Consider the following 16058-nt stretch of genomic DNA (forward strand, 5'->3'; position numbering starts at 1 on the left):
AACACCTCCAGGCTGTGTAAGGGCTATTTTACCAAGAAGGAGAGTTGATGGAGTCATCATCAGATGACCTGGCCTCCACAATCCCCCGACCTCAACCCAATTGAGATGGTTTGGGGATGAGTCAGACCGCAGAGTGAAAGAAAAGCAAACAAGTGCTCAGCATATGTGGGAACTCCTTCAAGACTGTTGGAAAAGCATTCCAGGTGAAACTGGTTGAGAGAATGCCAAGAGTGTGCAGAGCTGTCATCAAGGCAAATGGAGGATATTTTGGATTTGTTTAACACTTTTTTTGGTTACTACATGATTCCATATGTGTTTATTTCGTAGTTTTGATGACTTCACTATTATTCTACAATGAAGAAAATCGTAAAAATTAAGAAAAACCCTTGAATGAGTAGATGTTCTAAAACTTTTGACAAGTAGTGTATAATCTTAGTGACTGTACAAGCTGGAATAAAAACATAATTGTAAGTTTATGAGAACCCTAAAAAAGTTATATTGTTCAGAATTAAAAATACGTAAATCTAGGCTATGTTGAATGGGCGCAGATGGCTATGGCTTTCTTACTGCCGCAAAGAGTTGCGCACATCTGTGTGTGAGGTCAGTGTGTCATGTACTGGAAAAGGGTCTGACATAAAGAAAGAAGGAAGCCTGTACAGAATAAAAAATATTCCAAAACATGCATCCTGTTTGCAACAAGGCACTAAAATATTACTTCAAAAAATGTAGCAAAGCAATTAACTTCTTGGCCTGAATACAGTGTTAAGTTTGGGGCTAATTCAATACAACACATTACTTCGTAAAACTCTCCATATTTTCAAGCATAGCAGTGTTATCATGTTATGGGTATGCTTGTAATCGTTAAAAACTGGAGAGTTTTTCAGGATAAAAAAAAATCAATGGAATGGAGCTAAGCACATGCAAAAAAAGGAAAACCTGCTTCAGTCTGCTTTGCACCAGACACAGGGAGATGAATTCACCTTTTAGGACAATAACCTAAACACAAGGCCTACCCTGGAGTTGCATACCAAGAAGACAGTGAAGGTTCCTGAGTGGCAGAGTCACAGTTTTGTCTTAATAAATCTACTTGAAAATCTATGGCAAGACCTGAAAATGGTTGTCAAGCAATGATCAACATCCAATTTGATAGACCTTCAGAATTTTGAGCAATGTTACACAATCCAGGTGTGGATAGCTCTTAGAGACTTACCCAGAAAGACTCACATCTCTAATCGCTGCCATAGGTGCTTCTTCAAAGTATTGACTCAGGGGTGTGAATACTTACATAAATTAGTATTAGTAAATTAATTTGAAATACATTTGCAAACAATTCCTAAAATATGTTTTCACTTTGTCATTATAGTGTGTAGAGGGGTAAAAAAAAAATCTAATTTAATCCATTTGAATTCAAGGCTGTGACACACCAAAATATGGAATAAGTCAAGGGGTATGAATACTTTCTGAAGACACTGTACATATGGTAGGGCGGAATATTGAATGACCGTATTATTGGGTTGGATGTGAACCCTTACGTTTAAATTAAAATCCTAATTAAACTATGGAAGACAGTTAGCCGCTAATCACAAGTATTAATTAGTCTGGAAACGTTGGAGCCTAGAGGTCATCATGAAGGCTCTGAACCAATAGAGGAGGAGTAAAGCATGTGCATCCACAGTGGTGGAGGATGATGGGTCAACAAGGGAGAGGCTCTGGAAAGGCCTTGTTCGGGGAAGATTACAGACACCACTGCTCCCCACATCTCTTCATCGCTTCTGGCTGTTCATCCCCTCCTTGACGTGGATGTCGATTTAAGGCACCCCCCCGCACCTCTCTGATTCAGAGGGGTTGGGTTAAATGCGGAATACCCATTTCGGTTGAATACATTCAGTTGTGCAACTGACTAGGTTTCCCCTTTCCCTCTCTCTCCCCCAGATTGAGGTGATGGTGTCTGGCTCCAGGAATGGGGGCAGTCCGTCTTTGAGCGATGGGGCGTCGGTGACGTCTGTGACGGGTGAGTCCCCTAGCGCGGGAGTGGGGCAGGGCCCGGTCCTGCAGTTCTTCACCAAGCTGAGGCGCCATGCCAGCCTAGAGGGGGCCAGCCCATACTTCAAGATCAAGAAGTGGAAGCTGGACAGCAGCCAGCGGGCTTCTAGTCTGGACACCAGAGGTAGAACAGACTTATTAATATTTATGTATAGTATGTTTCAGGCTTACTGTACAGAATGATGGATGGAGCATCGGCCTCATTAAAATGGTTCTTTTGTACTCAAATTTAGTGTACAAATTCTATTTTAAAGACAATGCTTCTTAAGAATGAGGTTCAACTGCAAGAGGCTTCACTTAACTGCCAAGGCGCGTTGTGTACACCACACACACACACACACACCCTCTGACAGATGGCTTTATGACGCAGGACTCTTCTCTTCCAAGGCATTGTGAGCCTAACTGAAGTCTCCCCACAGCTTTCCTCACAAACACACAAATACTGCTCCCTCTCCTGCTCCCCCTACACACAGCTAACAGAGCACACAGGTCTAACACCCCCCAAATAGACTATATATACAAAAGTGTGTGGACACTCCTTCAAATTAGTGGATTTGGCTATTTCAATCACACCCGTTGCTGACAGGTATATAAAAATGTGCACAAACCCATGCAATCTCCATAGACAAACATTGGCAGGAGAATGGCTTTACTGAAGAGATCAGTGACTTCCAACTTAGCACTGTATAGGATGCCACCTTTCCAACTTGTCAGTTTGTCAAATTTGCTGCCCCAATCAACTGTAAGTCAAATCAATTCAAATCAAATCAAATGTATTTGTCACATACACATGGTTAGCAGATGTTAATGCGAGTGTAGCGAAATGCTTGTGCTTCTAGTTCCGACAATGCAGTAATAACCAACGAGTAATCTAACTAACAATTCCAAAACTAATTTCTTATACCCAGTGTAAGGGGATAAAGAATATGTACATAAAGATATATGAATGAGTGATGGTACAGACAGCATAGGCAAGATACAGTAGATGGTATCGAGTACAGTATATACATATGAGATGAGTATGTAAACAAAGTGGCATAGTTAAAGTGGCTAGTGATACATGTATTACATAAGGATGCAGTAGATGATATAGAGTACAGTATATACGTATACATATGAGATGAATAATGTAGGGTATGTAAACATTATATTAGGTAGCATTGTTTAAAGTGGCTAGTGATATATTTTACAACATTTCCCATCAATTCCCATTATTAAAGTGGCTGGAGTTGAGTCAGTGTGTTGGCAGCAGCCACTCAATGTTAGTGGTTGTTGTTTAACAGTCTAATGCCCTAAAGATAGAAGCTGTTTTTCAGTCTCTTGGCCCAGCTTTGATGCACCTGTAGTGACCTCGCCTTCTGGATGATAGCGGGGTGAACAGGCAGTGGCTCGGGTGGTTGTTGTCCTTGATGATCTTTATGGCCTTCCTGTAACATCGGGTGGTGTAGGTGTCCTGGAGGGCAGGTAGTTTGCCCCCGGTGATGCGTTGTGCAGACCTCACTACCCTCTGGAGAGCCTTACGGTTGAGGGCGGAGCAGTTGCCGTACCAGGCGGTGATACAGCCCGCCAGGATGCTCTCGATTGTGCATCTGTAGAAGTTTGTGAGTGCTTTTGGTGACAAGCCGAATTTCTTCAGCCTCCTGAGGTTGAAGAGGCGCTGCTGCGCCTTCTTCACGATGCTGTCTGTGTGAGTGGACCAATTCAGTTTGTCTGTGATGTGTATGCCGAGGAACTTAAAACTTACTACCCTCTCCACTACTGTTCCATCGATGTGGATAGGGGGTGTTCCCTCTGCTGTTTCTTGAAGTCCACAATCATATCCTTAGTTTTGTTGACGTTGAGTGTGAGGTTATTTTCCTGACACCACACTCCGAGGGCCCTCACCTCCACCCTGTAGGCCGTCTCGTCGTTGTTGGTAATCAAGCCTACCACTGTTGTGTCGTCCACAAACTTGATGATTGAGTTGGAGGCGTGCGTGGCCACGCAGTCGTGGGTGAACAGGGAGTACAGGAGAGGTCTCAGAACGCACCCTTGTGGGGCCCCAGTGTTGAGGATCAGCGGCGTGGAGATGTTGTTGCCTACCCTCACCACCTGGGGGCGGCCCGTCAGGAAGTCCAGTACCCAGTTGCACAGGGCGGTGTCGAGACCCAGGGACTCGAGCTTGATGACGAGCTTGGAGGGTACTATGGTGTTAAATGCCGAGCTGTAGTCGATGAACAGCATTCTCACATAGGTATTCCTCTTGTCCAGATGGGTTAGGGCAGTGTGCAGAGTGGTTGAGATTGCATCGTCTGTGGACCTGTTTGGGCGGTAAGCAAATTGGAGTGGGTCTAGGGTGTCAGGTAGGGTGGAGGTGATATGGTCCTTGACTAGTCTCTCAAAGCACTTCATGATGACGGAAGTGAGTGCTACGGGGCGGTAGTCGTTTAACTCAGTTACCTTAGCTTTCTTGGGAACAGGAACAATTGTGGCCCTCTTGAAGCATGTGGGAACAGCAGACTGGTATAGGGACTGATTGAATATGTCCGTAAACACACCAGCCAGCTGGTCTGCGCATGCTCTGAGGGCGCGGCTGGGGATGCCGTCTGGGCCTGCAGCCTTGCGAGGGTTAACACATTTAAATGTTTTACTCACCTCGGCTGCAGTGAAGGAGAGTCCACAGGTTTTGGGTCCACGGTTTCTGGTTAGGGAATGTTTTAATCGTTGCCATGGGAACGACATCTTCAACGCACGTCTGAAGTGGAAACATCTAGGAGCAACAACGGCTCAGCCGCGAAGTTGTTAGGCCACACAAGCTCCCAGAATGGACCGCTGAAGCGTATAGCGGGAGCTTTGTGAAATGGTTTTCCATAGCCGATCAACCACACACAAGCCTAAGATCACCATGCGCAATGCCAGCTAGAATGGTGTAAAGCTCACCGCCATTGGACTCTGGAGCAGTGGATATGCTTTCTCTGGAGTGATAAATCATGCTTCACCATCTGGTAGTCTAACGAATGAACCGCTACCTGCCCCAATGCATAGTGCCAACTGTAGAGTAGGGTGGAGGAGGAATAATAGTCTGAGGCTGTTTTTCATGTTTTGGACGAGGCTCTTAAGTTCCAGTGAAGGGAAATCTTAACGCTACAGCAAACATTGTCGATGATTCTGTGCTTCCAACTTTGTGGCAACAGTTTGGGGAAGGCCCTTTCCTGTTTCAGCATGACAATGCCCCCATGCACAAAGCGAGGTCCATACAGAAATGGTTTGTCAAGATCGGTGTGGAAGAATTTGACTGGCCTGCACAGAGCCCTGACCTTAACACCATCAAACACCTTTGGGCTGAATTAGAACGCCGACTGCGAGCCAGGCCTAATTGCCCAACATCACTAATGCTCTTGTGGCTGAAGGGAAGCAAATCATTGCAGCAATGTTCCAACATCTAGTGGAAAGCCTTCCCAAATTCCTACTAATGCCCATGATTTTGGAATGAGATGTTTGACGAGCAGGTGTCCACATACTTTTGGTCATGTAGTGTATCTCAATGCCTGCTGCTATCTCTTCAGCTGACTGGTACAGTACATAAGCAGATAAGAGATGCTAACCTCTCACCATTATAATAATAGGGGAGGTTGGATATTTGTGCATCTAACTTTGTCACTCATCATTATTCACGATTCATTCAGGACTATGCGTAATCATGGTAGCATCCGCATTAATGTGGAAGTGTTTAGAAAAATATTCTATTCTCATTTACAATACAATTGACACTACATTATTTACCATTTTAATTTCTATTGCATCCAACAAGTTTTTAGAGTTACAAGCTTAATGTAATCATTGAATGCTAGGAATATGGTACCAAATACTAAGATTTTGACTACTTTAAATACACATAAGTTAAACATTTTTTTAAAACATTTTGGTCCTCTAAAATATGGGGTCTATGTACAAACAGTGCTATCATTTTTAAACGGTTCACCCGATATGGATGAAAATAACCTTAAATTAAAGCTGTCAGTCTACACTTTAAACCCTAGTCATTGTATCATATCAAATCCAGAGAGAGAGAGAGAGGCCTGTAATTTTCATCATAGGTACACTTCAACTATGACAGACAAAATGAGAGAAAAGAATCCAGAAAATCACATTGTAGGATTTTTTTATGAATTTATTTGCAAATTATGGTGGAAAACAAGTATTTAACACAGGCAAAATCCTAGAGGAAAACCTTGTTCAGTTGGCTTTCCACCTAGCACTGGGAGATTATTTCACCTTTCAGCAGAACAATAACCTCAAACACAAGGCCAAATCTACACTAGAGTTCAAATCAAATCAAATCAAATTTATTTATATAGCCCTTCGTACATCAGCTGATATCTCAAAGTGCTGTACAGAAACCCAGCCTAAAACCCCAAACAGCAAGCAATGCAGGTGTAGAAGCACGGTGGCTAGGAAAAACTCCCTAGAAAAGCCAAAACCTAGGAAGAAACCTAGAGAGGAACCAGGCTATGTGGGGTGGCCAGTCCTCTTCTGGCTGTGCCGGGTAGAGATTATAACAGAACATGGCCAAGATGTTCAAATGTTCATAAATGACCAGCATGGTCGAATAATAATAAGGCAGAACAGTTGAAACTGGAGCAGCAGCACGGCCAGGTGGACTGGGGACAGCAAGGAGTCATCATGTCAAGTAGTCCTGGGGCATGGTCCTAGGGCCGCGGTTCAGTTGAAACTGGAGCAGCAGCACGGCCAGGTGGACTGGGGACAGCAAGGAGTCATCATGTCAGGTAGTCCTGGGGCATGGTCCTAGGGCTCAGGTCCTCCGAGAGAGAGAAGGAGAGAATTAGAGAACGCACACTTAGATTCACACAGGACACCGAATTGGACAGGAGAAGTACTCCAGATATAACAAACTGACCCCAGCCCCCGACACATAAACTACTGCAGCATAAATACTGAAGGCTGAGACAGGAGGGGTCAGGAGACACTGTGGCCCCACCCGAGGACACCCCCGGACAGGGCCAAACAGGAAGGATATAACCCCACCCACTATGCCAAAGCACAGCCCCCACACCACTGGAGGGATATCTTCAACCACCAACTTACCATCCTGAGACAAAGCTGAGTATAGCCCGCAAAGATCTCCGCCACGGCACAACCCAAGGGGGGGGCGCCAACCCAGACAGGATGACCACATCAGTGAATCAACCCACTCAGGTGACGCACCCCCTCAGGGACGGCATGAGAGAGCCCCAGCAAGCCAGTGACTCAGCCCCTGTAATAGGGTTAGAGGCAGAGAATCCCAGTGGAAAGAGGGGAACCGGCCAGGCAGAGACAGCAAGGGTGGTTCGTTGCTCCAGAGCCTTTCCGTTCACCTTCCCACTCCTGGGCCAGACTACACTCAATCATATGACCCACTGAAGAGATGAGTCTTCAGTAAAGACTTAAAGGTTGAGACCGAGTTTGCGTCTCTGACATGGGTAGGCAGACCGTTCCATAAAAATGGAGCTCTATAGGAGAAAGCCCTGCCTCCAGCTGTTTGCTTAGAAATTCTAGGGACAATTAGGAGGCCTGCGTCTTGTGACCGTAGCGTACGTGTAGGTATGTACGGCAGGACCAAATCAGAGAGATAGGTAGGAGCAAGCCCATGCAATGCTTTGTAGGTTAGCAGTAAAACCTTGAAATCAGCCCTTGCTTTGACAGGAAGCCAGTGTAGGGAGGCTAGCACTGGAGTAATATGATCAAATTTTTTGGTTCTAGTCAGGATTCTAGCAGCCGTATTTAGCACTAACTGAAGTTTATTTAGTGCTTTATCCGGGTAGCCGGAAAGTAGAGCATTGCAGTAGTCTAACCTAGAAGTGACAAAAGCATGGATTAATTTTTCTGCATCATTTTTGGACAGAAAGTTTCTGATTTTTGCAATGTTACGTAGATGGAAAAAAGCTGTCCTTGAAATGGTCTTGATATGTTCTTCAAAAGAGAGATCAGGGTCCAGAGTAACGCCGAGGTCCTTCACAGTTTTATTTGAGATGACTGTACAACCATTAAGATTAATTGTCAGATTCAACAGAAGATCTCTTTGTTTCTTGGGACCTAGAACAAGCATCTCTGTTTTATCCGAGTTTAAAAGTAGAAAGTTTGCTGCCATCCACTTCCTTATGTCTGAAACACATGCTTCTAGCGAGGGCAATTTTGGGGCTTCACCATGTTTCATTGAAATGTACAGCTGTGTATCATCCGCATAGCAGTGAAAGTTAACATTATGTTTTCGAATAACATCCCCAAGAGGTAAAATATATAGTGAAAACAACAGCGGTCCTAAAACGGAACCTTGAGGAACACCGAAATTTACAGTTGATTTGTCAGAGGACAAACCATCCACAGAGACAAACTGATATCTTTCCGACAGATAAGATCTAAACCAGGCCAGAACTTGACCGTGTAGACCAATTTGGGTTTCCAATCTCTCCAAAAGAATGTGGTGATCGATGGTATCAAAAGCAGCACTAAGGTCTAGGAGCACGAGGACAGATGCAGAGCCTCGGTCCGATGCCATTAAAATGTCATTTACCACCTTCACAAGTGCCGTCTCAGTGCTATGATGGGGTCTAAAACCAGACTGAAGCATTTCATATACATTGTTTGTCTTCAGGAAGGCAGTGAGTTGCTGAGCAACAGCCTTTTCTAAGATTTTTGAGAGGAATGGAAGATTCGATATAGGCCGATAGTTTTTTATATTTTCTGGGTCAAGGTTTGGCTTTTTCAAGAGAGGCTTTATTACTGCCACTTTTAGTGAGTTTGGTACACATCCGGTGGATAGAGAGCCGTTTATTATGTTCAACATAGGAGGGCCAAGCACAGGAAGCAGCTCTTTCAGTAGTTTAGTTGGAATAGGGTCCAGTAAGCAGCTTGAAGGTTTAGAGGCCATGATTATTTTCATCATTGTGTCAAGAGATATAGTACTAAAACACTTGAGCGTCTCTCTTGATCCTAGGTCCACGCAGAGTTGTGCAGACTCAGGACAACTGAGCTTTGAAGGAATACGCAGATTTAAGGAGGAGTCTGTAATTTGCTTTCTAATAATCATAATTTTTTCCTCAAAGAAGTTCATGAATTTATCACTGCTAAAGTGAAAGTCATCCTCTCTTGGGGAATGCTGCTTTTTAGTTAGCTTTGCGACCGTATCAAAAAGGAATTTTGGATTGTTCTTATTGTCCTCAATTAAGTTAGAAAAATAGGATGATCGAGCAGCAGTAAGGGCTCTTCGGTACTGCACGGTACTGTCTTTCCAAGCTAGACGGAAGACTTCCAGTTTGGTGTGGCGCCATTTCCGTTCCAATTTTCTGGAAGCTTGCTTCAGAGCTCGGGTATTTTCTGTGTACCAGGGAGCTAGTTTCTTATGAGAAATGTTTTTAGTTTTTAGGGGTGCAACTGCATCTAGGGTATTGCGCAAGGTTAAATTGAGTTCCTCAGTTAGGTGGTTAACTGATTTTTGTCCTCTGGTGTCATTGGGTAGACAGAGGGAATCTGGAAGGACATCAAGGAATCTTTGTGTTGTCTGTGAATTTATAGCACGACTTTTGATGTTCCTTGGTTGGGGTCTGAGCAGATTATTTGTTGCAATTGCAAACGTAATAAAATGGTGGTCCGATAGTCCTGGATTATGAGGAAAAACATTAAGATCCACAACATTTATTCCATGGGACAAAACTAGGTCCAGCGTATGACTGTGACAGTGAGTTGCTTACCATGAAGACAGTGAATGTTCCTGAGTGGTCAATTTGACAGTTTGAAGAATTTTGAAAAGAATAATGGGCAAGTCTTGTACAATCCAGATGTGCAAAACTCTGAGAGACTTACCCATAAAGATATTTCTGTATTTCATTGTCAATAAATGTGCAAGAATGTCAAAAACAAGTTTTCACTTTGTCATTATCGGGTTTGTGTGTAGATGAGTAAAAAAAATCTATTTAATCCATTTTGAATTCAGGCTGTAACATAAGAAAATGTGGAATAAGTCCGGGGGTATGAGTATGTTCTGAAGGCAATGTATTCATGCTACACACAGCACAACTGTTGCTACCAGACTCTTATTATGATTGCTAAATACTGCACAATTTAAACACTTGCCCCCAGTCCCCCAAAACGCATGTAAATATTGGACTATAACTTGTGCCATCCTGTATTATACTTATACTTAAAATGTTTTCTATTCTACTGAGCCATTTACATTATGTTCGTATTCTTATCTTTTATTATTTCTTATTATTGAAGGAACCTGCAAGTAAGCGTTTCGTTGGATGGTGTTTACCATATGTATCCCGTTCATACACCTAATACAACTTGAAACTTGATATACCATGGTGAATGTTGGCACCAACATCCCATGTCTCTCTGTGGCCTTGGACTAATGTTTGACCTGCTTCGTCCTGCGTGTCAGGGTCCCCTAAGAGGAGGCAGTTCCAGCGGCAGCGCGCCGCCAGCGAGAGCATGGACCAGGAGGATAACGACGCCCACCACATGGACCTCATCCAGTATATCGCCCGCACCCAAGACGTCACCTACCACCCCAGCCCCTCCGCCCGCCTCCTCTCCCCCAAGCCACCACCCTCCCTCGGCAGGTATCTTTAATTCCCTCGCCATCCTTCCACCTCACCGCTTTGCCTCAGTCATCATTACGGTAACTAACAGTATTATGGATAGTTTTGTGTATGTTTTACCCGTCACGGTTAGGATTTGAGGAGAGTAAGCTGATCCTAGATCTGTGCCTACAGGGAACTTTTACCCACAGCTGCTTAACAAGCCAGCCCATTCCATCGCTGATGCAGAGTGATGATGTCATGGACAGGAATAGTTTTTGGGGTCAATGGGAGAATCTCAACTGCTAACTCCTCGCATCCTCTCTCCTCTCCTCGCAAGGGGACCCAAGCAGTATGCAATTAAGATTTTCCATTAGTGACCCCCTTACTTGAAGTTACTGTGGACGCAGAGCTGTGATGGATTTTAAGGAATACAAATGTATTTATATACTGAATAAACATAAGTAATAATCAAAGCCAATCCATATTTGTTTCTTCTACAGTGCTGGAAGCTGAAAGTATTCATGTTGAGTCCTGAACATGCATAGTTGCTAACATAATGCAAGCCATATGTCATGCTTCTAATGGATAACTAACTGGGACCAGTAAAATCACAATGTAGGGAAATTCTACACATTTGCAAAACACATGACATTTGTGCATTGCAGTTCAATGGTTTGTGGAAAACATGCTACAACCTAAAGAAGTCATGGTGATCACTTGTAATCACAGTGGCTGCAAACATACTCAAACATCAGACATCAGATCTGTGTATGGGCGCTCTGTGACTGACTGTTATACTGTGTGTGTGCGTGTGTCTTTGTACGTGTGTGTCAATGCAGGTTAGAGGTGGAGGTGGTGGTGGAGCCCAGCTGCAGCAGGGGCCAAGTAGCGGGGTTGATCGGCCTGTCCCCAGAGTCCCAGGACGAGGCAGCGAGCCTGGGGGACTGTAGACAGGAGAGCTTGTCCTCAGACCACCAGGCCTTGTACAGAGACATCTGGACGCTCCGGGCCTCTCTAGAGCAGTACGGCTCCTCAGACCAGATCAACAACGACAGGGACTCTGTTCGCAGCGACGCCGACAGTGTCAGCTCCCTGGGGGGCCGGACCGAGAGGGGGGAACTGCCCAGTAACCCCTCCCAGGACATCGGGGATGAACCCGAAGGGGATGTAGAGCTGCCCATGGATGATGGGATGGGAGAGAAGGAAGAGAAGAAGAAAGGGGGGAAGCAGGACAGTGTGGAGTCAGAGAGGGTCAGTGACGGGGAGTCAGGCAATCGTAAGCTCATGCAGATGGACAGTGGCTATACGTCTATAGAGGCTCCATCACGGGCGCCAGAGGAGCTAAGACTGTTTGGCAGTAGTGGCAGTATAGACAGGACGGCCCTGGAGAAGAGACACTACTTCACCAGTGCAGGGCACACTGGCACAGTGGGCGAGAGCTTCGAAGCCCGCATCTTCGAGGAAGAGCCAGGCGAGGAGATGCTGGTGGGGGCGATGGGCGGCATCGCAATAGAAACGTCCAGGTCTCCCCTGGGCTGGTCTCCGTATGGGCAGATGTTCACTCCACGAGAGGCGCAGCCGCACTCCCACCCACCCTTATCATTACACCGCCGCGACTACAGCATCGACAAGAAAACTGACGCGCTCTTCCATGAGTTCCTCCGCCACGACCCCCAGTTCGACCAGCAGGAGTCACCGAGGAAACATCGCTCGCGCATCCACCTCCGCAAACAGTGGCAGCGCAACAAGCAGTACAGTGACCCGGGCGTTCGCTACCAGTGCCACTCCTTTGAGAGGCAGCGGACCCCCCTGCGACGAGGCGATAGCGTCAACTACCCTCTGGACACAGGCTTCCACAGCATACTGCCACGCATCGTCAGTGCGCCTGATGAGGAGGCCAGCGAGGGGGCCCCCAGTACACCCCAGAAGCCAAAGGCCGAGGTGGTGGCGGGCAGGGCAGGAGAGGTGGAGGAAGGAGACAGGAGGAGAGTGAGTCCCAGCAGTAGCTGTGGCAGCAGCACCGTGACCATTAGAGACCTGGAAGGAAGGGCATCCTGTTCCCCTCCCACTGTTCCGGATAGAGAGGGCCTGCTAGGGGAGCAGCGCAACCCCCAGGAGGACACTAGGCAGGCGGTACACCCCCTTGAGGCCCCTTACGAGCCCCCCCAGCCTCCTGACACGGGCAACAGCCGACAGACCATCACAGCCGAGCTGACGGACAAGCTGTGCGCCACTCTGGATGATCGGCTGTACACAGGCCTGCAACGGACCAAGGACACAGTGGTGGTGACAGAGTGTATGGTGAAGGTCGTTCACGCCTCCCCCGACCGCAGCCCAGTGTAGCATGTCTCCAGTCCTCCTCCACTCCTCGCTGATCTTTTGCGTTTCATTTGATTTCAGTCTACGCCGGGTAACTACAATTTCTCTGTCTGAATTAGCTGGTCCCAGACCAGTAACAAGAAAACAGGCTACACTATACAGTATCATGTATGCTATATGAAGAATACACCCCTAGATAGTATTTAAAGTACCATAGTGTCTCTTACTGCTGTGATTCCTTTCTCCTCTTAGAGAAGTGATGATGTAAAGAGCCAGTATGCTCTCTGCACTAGTCTATCCACTGTGAAACTAGGTGCTATTAGCCTTGAAATCATCTCAAGATCTGGATACAAAGTTTATCTGGGCGTAATAGGACAGTCTTGACTGATAGGCCAGCCAGGACTGTTTAATTGTAATGTGATGTAATTTAATCTGAATCTATGGTACTTAGGAACAGAAACAGATGAATTAGGAAATGCATTTTTTTTTCTCCTCATAAACGATCATTAAATGGGTATGAAGATGCTGTCCTAATTTGGTCACCAAATAAATTGCAGTATCCATATTAGGACCGCCTCGTCATATCCACACTGGATCAGAGAATATTCTTCATCAAGTATCCTTGTTGCTTAATGTCTGGCCTCATGTTTCCATAAAAAAAAAGTCTTACTGCTTTCCAGAAAAGTGATGGTTGTTAGGACATGTTCTTTGTATTTGTTGTTTGTCTATACTTGTTTTACATTTCACAGTTGGTTGTGACTGTAGTAACTGGCATATTGGAGGCCAGGGTTAGAACAACTTAGTTAGAACAACCTAATTTCTGTGCCAAAAATACCTTGTCAGCTAATGGAGGCATCTCAAGTGTTACTGAACCAGGGGTTGGAACTAAAACATTTTTTCCAATCGTATAGTTTTGAACAGAACCGCAAATCTTTCATTTTGTTCCACAGTTCCGACCAGCAAGAGTTTAGAACCCCCCAAAAAGTACTGGTTTATATTTTTCCTTTTTTAACCTGTCAAATCATGTATTTAATTTCTTTACATTTAGCTCATTAAATGACTTCTCCAATCAGCGCAGACAGAGCAGGCAAGCTAGTTGTTTACATGCGTGATGGACAGGCAAGTGTAGCCTATGGTGCAAAATGCAACAGAAATTTTGAAGTGCTGGGCATCTCGTTATGACATGCATTATCTGAATTCGGTCCACAGAATTATACCTACGGAGCGGCTTCTATGGAGGAACGTTGAATGTCCTTCGAGCAAGCCAGCTAGTTAGTGTGTGCAGAGCCACACCATAATTAAAAACATGTTTTTTTGTAGTTAATAAATTGGACATGAAACATGATAACTAAGCCTATAGTATCCTTAACTAGCATTGAAAAAGTTCATCCTTTATTTTCTAGCTAATGAAAAAGGTCTCCTGACTTCTGAATCAAGCTTGTAACCTCAGTACAGGAGCCTATGCTTTGGAGAGGAGCAGGTGTCTCTCTCTCTCTCTCACACACACACACACAAAGATGTTCAGCTTGCAGGCAGACACTGGAATAAGTTTGGGTGAGGGCTTTGCATAGGCCTTTTGTTGTGGGCCTAAAAACAAATGCCTGGAATGTAACATAACGTTATTACCGGTTCCAACGCTTTGAAACATAACTGGTCTGTTCTGGAACAGTAAGGATCACTTTCATTCCAGGTTCCATTTCTGTTCCTTGACAAATGTTGTTCCTTTGTTCCAACCCCTGCTGTTAGAATCACACATCAAAGGCAAGGCTCCCTTGGCCTCCCCCACGACACTGTTGGTTAGTGCTGGTCTATAGCTGTAAAGGTTTAAATTAAGGCTTTGAATGGGGCCGATGTTGCCCTCGCAGACATTTGCGTTTATTGAATTTATTCATAAAGGCATACTTTCTTGTGCATGGGTTTACCAAACAGGCTCTATTTGTTTGCTCACTTTCTTTTCTTTCCCCCCTCCTCCTGTGAAAGTTGATAACGCAGCAGCGCATCCCTCTGGGCTGTAAGGACTGCACTTCTTGTCCATTACCAAACCAGAACAAAGTTCAACCCAATGCCATTCAAGTGTAACCCCATTATCAGATGATGTCTTATGTGCCAAAAGAAGGCACATAAGACATAAGAAGGCCCGTTCCAGAATTACCTTGGAAACTATTTTGCACTTAACTGTATAGTGGCTGGGAGTCTGCTTCTCCTACATCCCACAATCAGCAGGAATATTTGATCAAAAACAAGGGGAGTCCCCCTCCCGTAGTTGAAGTCCACTCTGCCTGGTCTCTTGCTGAGGGTGTAACACAATTAAGATGGAGAAATTGCCGTAAATGGAAAAGAGGGAGATATTTCTAGCTTTCATTTCCCTCCTTTTGGGTGTGACCGTGCTACTTCACAGCCCCGGTGAATCAGATACGTTTCCTCTAATAGGGACATCAGATAGCTCCTTGTTATAGCCGAGTGGACTCACAGGCAGAAGGTACCTTAACTCATTAGGGGAACAATGGCCAAGATGAAAGCTGGTGAGAGGGCTTGAATTGGTCTTCTAGCATGGAGGCTAGTGATATCCTTCCTTTCTCTCACCTACTTCACATAGCCCATACATTAGACAGTGCACATTATGTCACCATGGGAAGGAAACCCAGGGGCTTCACATGTCTCAGTACCATTTTGTGTCATTACCAGGTGCCTTTTATGGAGGTGTTAGAACGTCAAGGAATGAGACGGATCCTTTCGCCAGTCACCTTGGGAACAAACAAGATCAGATGCCTTTGAGGTTACTGGTTACTCAGCATTCTCTGATTCTTGTCAGTAGTGAGAGGAATGGTGCATCATTTACGGACTTAGCAAGGGGGTGACAACACCAACTTAATGAAAAGGACTAGAGGCGCAAATAAATTAGTACATTTGTACAAAGAGTAACTTTGTTGTGTATACAAGCACAATGTTGCAGGAACTAGTGTAGTCTTATTAGGTGTAGACGTAACTGGGGACACTGTGGTGAAAGACGTTTTGTACACAAGTAGCCTGTCCAATGCATTGACGCATTACTGTGCATAGGTTTGCATGATAATTAATCGTTTTAATACATATATTCATGATTTCTCAGAACTACTGCACCAAATGAATGATTCC

At 45.1% G+C, this 16058-nt stretch overlaps 1 protein-coding gene across 4 annotated transcripts in view; it reads left to right on the plus strand.

Annotated features, from left to right (window-relative positions):
- LOC135512752 (voltage-dependent calcium channel beta subunit-associated regulatory protein-like) overlaps window positions 1-14076 on the plus strand; it is a 57298-nt gene extending 43222 nt beyond the window's left edge. For all 4 annotated transcript variants that reach the window (XM_064935094.1, XM_064935093.1, XM_064935096.1 and 1 more), the window contains 3 exons: window positions 1933-2167; window positions 10463-10643; window positions 11444-14076. In XM_064935094.1, the coding sequence (XP_064791166.1) occupies window positions 1933-2167; window positions 10463-10643; window positions 11444-12947 (1920 nt within the window). In that variant the 3' untranslated portion in view covers window positions 12948-14076. The remainder of the gene's footprint in view (window positions 1-1932; window positions 2168-10462; window positions 10644-11443) is intronic.
- The last annotated feature ends 1982 nt before the right edge of the window (window positions 14077-16058 follow it).

This window comes from Oncorhynchus masou, chromosome 24 (genome assembly GCF_036934945.1).
Source record: "Oncorhynchus masou masou isolate Uvic2021 chromosome 24, UVic_Omas_1.1, whole genome shotgun sequence".
Lineage (NCBI taxonomy): Eukaryota > Metazoa > Chordata > Actinopteri > Salmoniformes > Salmonidae > Oncorhynchus > Oncorhynchus masou.